Below are 10933 nucleotides of genomic sequence, written 5' to 3' on the forward strand. Positions count from 1 at the left end.
TCTGCTGCCATCAGCTGCAAGACGCTGCATCTCTGCATGGCTGCAGGGACCTTGATCCAGCAGCTTCAGTTGTTTGCAGGGGGCCGTGCCTTGAAATGCCTTCCCAGGCCTAAGACACGAAAGATGTGCTGGGTTGTGCGTCCCTCCTCCAGGCTGCTGCAGCACGTGGTCTTTGTCTAGGAAAGCTGGGAGTCCACCCCCTCTTCTCTGTCATGCCCTCCCGAAGCCGGGTGGATGACCATGGCATGCTGGCAACTGCTGCCTCCATTCAGGGCATCTGATGCCCCTAGAGTATCAACCCAGGACCAGACTGCCATGCTGAGATTGTCTCCGGACACCAGAGCTGAGCCACTGGCAGCCCGTGGACTGGGCCCGGTCTGCCCCTTGGCACACGTCTTGTGTCCTTTGTAGAAACCCTAGAGAAGTGAGGTTGGCAAGGACCTTTAGAGCTCACATTGAGTCCTGCCTGAGCCAGGATCAGCCCCATCCAAACCAGCCCAGACACATCCGTCATCCAACCTCTTCGTAAAAGTACCGTCCACCCCGACGCAGCACCAGATGTTGCACCCAAATCTGCCACAGAGAAAACGGGGACATGGCCACCAATGTCCTGCTGCTGTAAAAGGTTGTTAACGTACATGCAGGAGGTCCCAGGTGTAGGGGCTGTGCCCCTGCTACAGAGGAAGACAACCTCCCACTCTGACCCCGGGGGGGGGGATTTCTTTGCAGCTGTCTGTGCATCCATGCATCCTTTTATCCTTTGCTGAGAGGTTGCAGGTCAGCTCCATGGGTTTCTGCTGGGGTTAGACCCCGGTTTGATGGAGCCACGGCCCAGCTAGTGCACCCCTGGGCCAAGCAGAGCCACGTGCTCCGCTGGGGCCCAGCCCTGGGGAGGTGCTGTGACAGACGTGCCAAAAGATACCAAAATATTATTCATGCAGGAAACTGAAATGTTACAGACTTCCTTCCTCTGCCGTAAATAGCTCTCTGGCCTCAGTGCCTGAGCTTGCTCGAGGTACCAGCGATGGGAGAGCACAGGGGCTGCCCAAAACTTCAGGGATCATCCCTGAGCCTGGCTCGAGCGGACTGGGGAAATCGCTTCTTGCTGTGTGAACGGGAGCCCAGGAAGCAGGCACCAGCTGCTTAGCAAGCCCCGTGCCCGCAGCCCCGCTGCTCTTGAGAGCCAGCCAGCTTGCCCAAGGCTGCTCAGCTCTGGAAGGAAAGAAACAGTCTAGATTGAAGCTCTGGGTGGGTGTGAGCCTTGCGCCGTGAGCGGGAGAATCTGATGATACCTGGGCACTCCTGTCCTGGTCCTGTTCCCAGAATCCATGCACCCGGGGAACGCCGGGGCTCTGGGAGCAACACGCCTCGCAGTGGGTAGTGCCTGGCATCGGGCTGGCAGGGAGCTGGGTGCTCAGCCTTAGGGAAGAGCTGGCAGGGCAGGAGCACCTTGGCTGGAAGCGGGCTGACATCTTGGTAGGCCTAAGAGTTTTGGGCAAGATTGGGGTTAGAAGGGGTTTCCTAGCAAGAGCAGAGCCCCTCTGAGACCCGGTTCTCCAGCCAGCAAAGGCTGGGCCCCGTTGTGGGTGAGCTTGGGGTGGGTGAGATGGAGGTGAGCTTGGGGCAGGGGGAGCCCCCATAGCTAACAGCCCTGGGAGGTCCTGTAGCCTGTTTCTGCCCAGCCCAAGGCTGCATCTGCAGTGGATCTGCATGGAGAACCCACCCCGTGATCCCCACGTCTCCTGGAGACAGGATCTCACACCCGGGATCATCTCCTGGCCTGTTCTTGCTCTCCACCCAGCTCTGTTTCTCAGTTTATCTGTGTCCTCCCGGATGTTATTCATTGGCTTTGCCCAGCTGGTGTGCGCCGCCGTCTCCACCAGCGGGTTTCCCGGTGTCCGTACATGTCTGGTCCATGCGGTTCATAGTAACACCAATTCTGCACCTCCGGCAGACCCCATCGTTAGCACAGCTGTCACGGCACCTTGTGAATGAGTCCGTCGGTACTGTATTCTCCAGTGTACGAGATGCATTTGTCCCTCCCACCCCCAAAAGAGGGATGCTTCTGCATGCCACGTGGCAAGGTATTGGGCCTCGGGCGGGTCGGGGCATTGCACATGTGCCTTCAATGCGGGTGCCCATCAAGGTCAGTCTGAGGCATATATAGGGAAGAGGGATCCCTTTACAATCTCTTCCCTTGCTTTCTCCACTGGTGCCCTGAGGCAGTGTGATGACCCCGATTCCAGCACCTGCTGGAGCTGCCCAGTGTTGGGGGGCGGGGGGCATACAGCCATGCATGCCCCTTATTGCTTTCTTCCACCGGGTCTCCCAACTCCCATAGGGCTCTCCATCTTCTTTGGACCCCAAAGGCAACCCTGAAGTCTTCAAGTTACTGGCCTCTGACTCCAGTGGCTAGTTGCTCTCCATCTGCACCTGCCTTTTGGGCCTGCTTTTTTTGGGAGGAAACTACGGTCATTCTGACACCCGGTGAAATAGGTTGCAGCTCTCTCTGCCCTGACTGCACTCAGATGCCAGCATGGCCCTGGGATCTGCCAGGGCTGCAGCCAGTGGCTGTGCGTGGGCCATGCTCTCTGCAGCGTGGTGAGACCCTGGGCCGTGGGCATGGAGGCGGGCGAGGGCACGGCAATCCCTGCACAGCTCCGTGTGCCGGCAGATGTGCTGATGAGCCCTGGAGCGTTCCCTCCAAACCGGTTTGGGGCGTTCTCCTCTGTGTATGCAAATGGACGTTAATTGAGAGAGGCCGCTCGCTGTGCTTGATCTTTGCTTTGCTTTCCTTGGCACGGCCGCAGCATCCTCCCATGCTGACGCAATCCTCGCCACGGTTATAACCAAAATACATCCTGCCTGGGGAAGGGGCTGCTTCTTTCTGGGACCCCCAGGCACTCAGCAGGCCTGGATCCCAGGGAGATACACTGTGTTGCACTAGAAGGTCACCCTCTGCCAGTCATCCAGGTAGAGGTGAGAGCAGGATCATGGTCAGTCTGTCTCTGCTGTCAAATGAGGGGCAGACTGGGTACCATCGGGGGCTTTCTAAGGGCTGCAGAGTGCCCCTACAGATTACCATCACCCTGTGAAATATGATTGGGAGAATGCAGGCACCTGGCAACCCTCCTCTCTGCCCCTTGGGAATAGCCTCGGGTGCAAGGAGTGGGGTAGGACCTTGCCCATCTTCTGCCCTGCATGGCAGGAGACCTGGCTGGGGGTGTGGGGCTGAGGACTGGATTGACGGGGTGGCAGAGGTATTTCCTGGCTCTCTGCTTTGCAAGGCCAAGGGCTTTTCCTGGTAGTTGGACGTTTCCATTGGCAGAAGCCTACCTGGTTCTCCTACGCTGGTCGGAGGATTTGAAGGGAGACCTGAAAACGTCAATGCTCACATCTCCAGATGTTCTCCATCCCCACACAGCACTTATGGGAAGGCCAGGCCAGGCACGATTCATCCCTGAAGTGTCAATACTCTACTCTGGGAGAGGTAGCATGTAATCTCTGGACTGTATTTTAACTTTTCACAGAAGAAGGATGTTGGCCACTATGGTCCCTCTGCCTTTCCCTGTGGCAGGTTCAAGTGTGATGTCTTGTGTTGGGTCAGGGTTGACTGCGTAGTTGTGCTAAGGGGTTAGATGACGGGTTTGTAGGGGTTGATTGGGATGGGGCTGATGCTGTGTCAGGTCGGACTGGGTCACCTCTGGAGGTCCCATTCCAGCCTGGCTTCTCTAGGCCTCTAAGAAGGGATGGGCACATCCCTGCCATGGCTCATTGCAGTGGTTCGGGCACCAGCATGGAGATCAGGCAGGCTCTCCTGTGCCCACTTGGGTTTCCCTGGGGAGGACAGAAGAGGAAGAAGAAGGAACATGATGGGAGGGACCTCATCTGGGATCCCCGTGGAGGTGGATCAAGAGAAGAAGAATCCCAGACCCTCCACCTGGGATCATATATTGATGATCTTCTATAGAAGCAGGACATTGGCTGCCGTGATTCCCCTGCTTTACCTGTGGCAGGGTTGGATGTGTTGTCTGTGTTTTGTATCAGGGTCTTCTGTAGAGTTTAGATGATGGTTGGTTTGGGATGGCTTGGACAGGGCTTGTCCTGCCTCAGGCAAGGGGTTGGACTAGGTGTGACCTCCGGAGGTCCCTTCCAGCCCCACTTCTCTCTGATCCCAACTGCAGCCTATCCTCAAGAGCAGACCTGGAGAGAAATGTTACCAGCCCCTCCTCTTTTGACTTCCAAACCCCCCAACCTTGCCCATCTCATCACAGAAGCAAACTCTCCCCATCAAACCTTGCCTTAGCAAGAGAGTCATAGACATTAGGGCTGGAAGGGACCTCGAAGATCATTAAGTCTAGTCCCCCTGCCCCAGGGGCAGGAAGTCAGCTAGGGTCAAAGATGCTTAACCTGCCAGCACGTCTCCGCTGCTATGACCATCCGTTCCCCCCACAAAAGGCCCATTGGGATCCCTCCTTTCCCAAAATGTGATGCAACTGATCCAGTGCACCAAGTGGTACCTTTATGGGGCAAAGTGAACAGCAGCAACGCACCAGAAAACAAATCTATGGGGTGCAGATGCACATACATTATTTTGCAGATCTCGCTGCTCTCTTGCTCCATCAAACACCTTTAAAAGGCAAATTTGAACAGAAGTTCATCCTCGCTGCGGGCCAAGGACTGAACACTGATCTCTCTTTTTTTGACATGCTCTAACAGAAGTGGGCAAAATGTGGCCCGGGGGCCGGATGCGGCCCACCAGGCTATTCTATCTGGCCTGCGGGGCCCCTAAAAAATATAGAAAATGAATATTAACCTGCCCCAGGCTGCTTGTCATGCGGCCCTCGATGGCTTGCTGAAACTCAGTAAGCGGCCCTCCACCCGAAATAATTGCCCACCCCTGCGCTATAATTTCACACCTCTTCTCTGCTCTTAACATCTGCCGTGCTTCCTTCCTCAGGCCCGACCAAGGATGCCTTGCATTTGAAAGCTCGTCTCACTCGATTCCAGCCATGCAGCTGGTCCAATAAAGGATATTGCGCCCCCCCGCCTCCCAAATCTTTGTTGTCTGTGTTATTGATGGCTGTTTTTAATTAGCGCAGCATCCCTCAGGCTATTTTTTTAGTTCTGCTGGCTCCGAAGAAAGCACTTTCCTTATTAATTAAAAAAAAAAAAAAAAGGATGGTTTTAATTGCCTGTATCTCAAAATCAGCTGAACTTTGGAGCCTTTGGGAAGCTGCGCATGCTGAAAACAGGACGGGAAAGCAATTTGTATGACTTCAGTGCATCTCTGAGCGTGTTCACTGGCCTGACTCCATGCCAAGCCTGGAAGCCCTGGAGGCTGCTTTTGGGTGGGTGGGGGGAATCAGTAAAGGTCACATTCAAATGTCCCCTGCCAAATCCAGCCTCCAGGAAATCGCCGTCTGCCTCAACGGCTGGGAGGGCTGAGCGGAGCGTGTGGGGAAGAGGCAGGTCCTGTGACTTTAGGGTCTTTCCGTTGGTCTGTGTTTTGATTGTTCTGCAAATTCTCTGATTTCTGCTTGGTTTGCTTGGCTCTTTGCTTTGTGCTGTGGATGGGGCTGGGCTGGGCTGGGCTGGCACCAGCTGAGCTGCTTGCCCAGTCTTATTGGAGAGGGAGGCAATGCAAGCAGAAAGCGTCTGCCTTGCATTCCCGGGGCAGCTGGCTTTCTCCCCGGGCACTTTGTGCTTTCCATTTTAAGACTCCAGCAGATCTATGGGGAAAGGCTGCTGGACACCAGCTAGCACGTGCACAGGCCAAGAGCGGGTGGCTCCAAAGGGGACGGAGCTGGACTGTTCCCAGTGGTGGCAGATGGCAGAACAAGGAGCAATGGGCTCACATTGCAGCAAGGTTTGATATGAGAAATTTTCTGTCCAGGAGGGTAGTAAAGCACTGGAACAGGCTCCCCAGAGAGGTGGTGGCATCTCCATTCTTGGAGGTTTTTAAGAAAGCCTTGGCTGGGATGATCTAGCTGGGGCTGGTCCTGCTTGGAGCAGGGGGTTGGACTAGATGGGACCTCTTAAGGTCCCTTCACTTTATGAATGGGGAACACCTTCAAGTGGCAGGATCTGCCGTGCCCGCTGGCTGCAGGGCCACCCTCCCTGGTTTGGTAAAACTGTAGGCAAGCATGTGATAGTGCCATCTGAGCAGGGGCATGTAACCTGGCTTCTTTCACTGATATCTGCCCTCTGTAGCCTGTATTTATCCAGCTGGGAAGAGAACCCAGCACCCCAGAATGCAGGCCCAGATGTTGGCAGCTGTCAGGGCCGTTCACAGAGACCTTGTCCCAGCCAGACACTTGCCCAGCGCTCTTCTCGCTGGTGCATCATCTAGAACCTGCCTGGTCCATGGCAGAGGCCAGCCGTCACCGCCCATCTCCACTTGGGCAGATCCGGCCTGTGCAAGGGACTGGGAGGCTGTTTCAGGGTCTCATATTTTTTCCTGCAGCATAAAATCTCCCCCATGTTGCAGAGCTACAGGCCCAAGTGCCAGGGAATGGCAGGGTCATGGTCTGGCTATGTCTTCCACTGCATAGCCCTGTGCTATCATTTGCCCTGCCACCTTTGGTGCCCGGGGGGGCGGGTCTACACGTGTATTTATGCTGGCTTAAATTTACTGTGCTGTAAGCGGGCATTAACCAGCGTCTACACATGCAGGCGTTAAAGCGCATTAACGTTGTGTATGTGCTGGCTCGGGACTAAAGTTGGGACTGCACAGTAAGGCATCTACATGTGCATTACTGTGCAGTAACTAATTGGGTGTAAATTTGATGCCTGCATGATGCAGGCATCAAATTTACGCTCAAGTTGGTGTAAGTTGCTTTATTTGCTGTGCAGTATGGGCATGCACATGTAGACACACGCCTGTACTGCGCAGTAAATGTGCATGTGTAGATGCACCCAGGGGGAACCCGAGTCAGGTGCAGTGATGGAGCCTGTCGGACACTGGCCTCATCGGCTGGATAAGACAAGGGGGATACACCATGGGTGAAACGGGGCTTGTTGAGATCTCACAAGCGCGGTGGAAAGCAGAGGGTCCTGGGGGGCTCTGACAAGCAGGCAGTGAGTACTGAAAGAGAGGGCACGGGGTGGGAGAGAGAGCCCAGAGCTGCTCTGCACAGATGTGCTCTGAGCAAAGGCATCTGGGGTTTCAGTTTTCTCCTTTGGGTCTATCTTGGCAAGTCCAAATACATCCTGGGATGTACTGGGCCTAAAGCCGTGGAGCGCGGGCTGGGGACAGCGTCTTAGCCACTACGGCATCGGCTCGCTGCGCTCTGGCTGCAGCTGGGACTGGGAGATAAGGAGATAGGGCATGGCCCCGGTGCTGTTAATGCCCGCATGAGGGAGGTGGAAAGTGTTGTTCATGTTGTTTTGTGGTGGAAAATCAGGCTGGAGGCAATTTTCCAGCAAACCCCCCTCCCCAGGACTTCCATGTCGGCAGGTGCTCTCTTCTCCTGACTGCTTCCCAAAGCACCTGGCTCCTGGCCCTATGGTTTTGATGCTGGCAGGGTGGCCATGCCCTTCCCTTCTCCAGGGCACTGAAACGCCTGTGGATCTTGGAGGGAGACTGTAGGGACCTCGCGTAATGCAAGTGAACTCAGTGACTTTCAGCAGCCTGAAGATGTATGCATAGAGAAGGCAGGTGGGAAGGGACCTCCGGAGCTCCCCTCGGGTCCAGCCGCCTGCCCAAGGCAGGATCAGCCCTGTCCAACCCAGCCCAGCCAAAATCCATTGTCTAATGTCGGAGCAACACTGCCGTCAACCCTGATGCGACGCAAGACCTCGCACCTGAACCTGCCACAGGGAAAGCAGCAGGACCATGGCCCCTAATGTCCCACTGCTGGAAAGGGTTGGTTAATAGATGCTCAATAGTAGAGGTCACATCCTTGAGTCATAAAATTGGGGAACGTGAGAGTTGGGAGGGACCTTGGGGGGTCACATCTAGTCCAGCCCCCTGCTCCAAGCAGGACCAGCCCCAACTACATCGTCCCAGCCAAGGCTTTCTCTACCCAGGTCTTAAAAAACTCCAAGGATGGAGAGTCCACCACCTCTCCAGGTAGCCTGTTCTAGTTCTTTACTACCCTCCTTGTGAGAGTTTTTCCTAATATCCAACCTCAACTTCCCTTGCTGCAACTTGAGTCTGTGTCCAGGTATGGCGTAGCAGGATTTTGCCTTGGCAGGTTAGCATTCCTCTTTCTCTGGCAGTGGTGGTGTGGCCGTGTGCTGTGGATCTGCCACCCGTTCTGATGGTAGCTGATTTTATAGGCAGCTTTTTGAAGGAGTCCCTCCAGAGGATGGAGCGCTGCTGGCGTTTCAGTGACGGATGCTTCCATAATTTATATCGACACCATGGCAGTGGCCATCAGCGGCGACATTGCTGGCCTGCTAGAGGGGACAGGCGGGGCCTGGGACTGGGAGTCAGGGCTCTGGCGTCTTTTCCTTGTGCCTCAGTTTCCCCGCTCTATAAAACAGGGGCACAGGTACTTTCTCTTCTAAGGAGGGCCTGCGTCCCTCTAGGCCAGTGGTCTCCAAAGTGGGGTGCACGCAAGATGATCCATTGGGGTGTGGGAAGAAAATACTAGAACTTATATTTCTATAAATATAAATAGATATATATTGGGGGTGCTTGCTCAAATTTTTTACTGATAGGGGTGCACGATCAAAAAAGTGTGGAGACCACTGCTCTAGGCCAGCAACGCTCACCCGGGTCTCATGGCAGCCTGGGGTGCCTTGAGATCCTTTCAAGGTTGCTGCACAGAGCAAGCCAGATGTGAACCCCTGAGTTCTTTGCAACAGGGACATTGCTCTCTTCTTTTTCTGTAGTCAAAAAATGGGGCAAAACTCAGCGCTGGCCATTTCTGAGGGGCCTGCGGAGGCTGCAAATTGCTGTCTGAGGCACCTGTCCTACCTGTGGCTCCACGATGGACCAGTGGAGAGGGTATTTGCTAGGATGCTTGGCTTGTCTCCCTCAGCTCTTCTGCTGGTTGCCCACACGGGGTTACGGCCTTTCTCTCCATGCACAGGCCTGCAGGGCTTTTCTTTGGGAAGTGTTTGCAGCCAGTCGCAGGCTCCCGTGTGGCTCCTGCTGACACCAGGGTCTGGCTAGTGCGGGGGCTGGCCCATTTCTCAGCCCATAACCCGACATCTTCATTTGCTTTTGCTGTTTGCCCAGCCTGCCTTGGTTATTTTGGCTTTTTCCAGCATGGTTTGCTATGTCCCTGCGTCTCAGGCGCCTTCAGACATCCGTTCTTTCTGACTCAGCCCAGCAGGCTTCCCCTGTGCACAGTTCTTGGCTGGAGTTCCCCTTGTTTTCTGACTGCCTGGCACTGTGTCCCAGTCTCGGTCTGGGCACAAGCCACTGGGGGATATCGAGTCGTGGCCTAATTTCAACCCCATTCAGGTTTCCCGAAGGGGAATCCGCTGGACACCAAGCACGTAGCAAGTTGAGGGCACTGATGTGCGGATTGGGGGGTGACTTGAGATCCTTTTAGGGGTGCTGCGGGGCACCGTGCCATGTTAGCACCATTTGTGGTGCTAACACGGGTCATGAGAACAACTCAGGGATTTCAAATATAGCTGTGGCCTTCCTGAGTTCTTTGCCATGAGCGGCTCTATTATTTTTCTGAAAAGCTAAGAGCTGGCAGCCTCCAAAGGGGGGCCACAAGTCTGTCCAGGGGTGCCACGAGTCTACAAAGATTGAGAACCACTGCACTAATGCTTTTGGAGGACAAGAGCATCCAAGTCCTTCTGCACGGGGCCCCTGGGCTGTCGAGCAGCTGAGCTCAAGGGCAGCCCAGACATGAAGGCCGTAGCCAGGTGCCGTGCTTGTTATGGACCAAGAAGTTCGGACCTTAGAACATATGAAAAGCAGCTGAGACGGGGGTGGGGGGGCTGTCGTTTGGGAATTGACTAAGCAAACAAGCCTGGATTTGCACTGTAATTTCAGCCTTGACTCTGCTAGGGCCACAGAGGCCGTTTCTCAAGCCCATATGGATGTGAGGGTGCTATGGGAAGGGGTTCTGAGCTGGGAGCTCCAACTGGTCTTATGTGGGGTCTGGGGAGAGCCGGCCCATGCTGGCAGAGCCCTCCTGGCTCTGGGGGGAGATGTTGGAAAGCACAGAGCAGAGGCTTTGCTTGCATGCTGCCCTTCCTTGCTCCGTGCTGTGGCTGGGGCTTGGTTTTGATCCCAGTTCCAGGGGCAAGGTCTGCAGAGGACACCTGCAGAAGGGACCTGGAGAGTTTCTTGGAGCCTCGGGGGGGCTCTGCCTGCCTGGCAAGGGAAGATCAGTCCAGTGAGCACTGGGACCAGTTGCCAGGGTCCCCAAGGTACTGGCTAGGGCAGGCACCACGGCTCTTGACTTGAGCCTTCTGGTCTGACAGCCTAGGGGAGCCTGACCTGGGTGGCTGGACCCCTGCCCACCCATGTCAGAGGGGATCTGCATCTGGGTAACACCTCATGGCGGAGGTGTACGTGGTACTTCAGGCTCAGGGAAAAGGAAGGTGCGGGCAGGTTGCTAGAGAAGGGGCACTGGACCTCTGGCTTGACATGTGGGGGGGTGCAGCATGATTGTGGAGGTGGTGCCAAGCGAGGCAGCAGCTGACCTCTCTCTGCTTGTGTCTCGCTAGCTGCTGTGACCTGGAGCGCATCCCCGCAGACCGCCCCCATGGACCTGCGCATCGGGCAGCGCTTCGTCAAGCCCGGCTCGGACACGGCCCTGCTTGCTCTGAAGCAGACGCAGCAGCTGCAGCACCAGTTCTTCCTGGCCAGCCTGCATCAGCAGCAAGTGGAGCAGCTCACCCACCAGCAGATGCGGGTAGGGTGTCCCTGCCAGGGGAGCGGGCATACAAAGGGGCATCGTGCCAGCAGCCTGGGGTGGGCGGGGGGGGGGCCTTCAGAGATGCTGCCCTGGCGATG

The 10933-nt window shown here is 55.7% G+C and overlaps 1 protein-coding gene across 4 annotated transcripts in view; it reads left to right on the forward strand.

Annotated features, from left to right (window-relative positions):
* The window catches only part of HDAC7 (histone deacetylase 7), a 148361-nt gene that overhangs the window by 115531 nt on the left and 21897 nt on the right, over positions 1–10933 (forward strand). For all 4 annotated transcript variants that reach the window (XM_019511292.1, XM_019511301.1, XM_019511315.1 and 1 more), the window contains exon 2: positions 10645–10832. In XM_019511292.1, the coding sequence (XP_019366837.1) occupies positions 10645–10832 (188 nt within the window). The remainder of the gene's footprint in view (positions 1–10644; positions 10833–10933) is intronic.

This window comes from Gavialis gangeticus, unplaced genomic scaffold (genome assembly GCF_001723915.1).
Source record: "Gavialis gangeticus isolate Ggan-Ray unplaced genomic scaffold, GavGan_comp1, whole genome shotgun sequence".
Lineage (NCBI taxonomy): Eukaryota > Metazoa > Chordata > Crocodylia > Gavialidae > Gavialis > Gavialis gangeticus.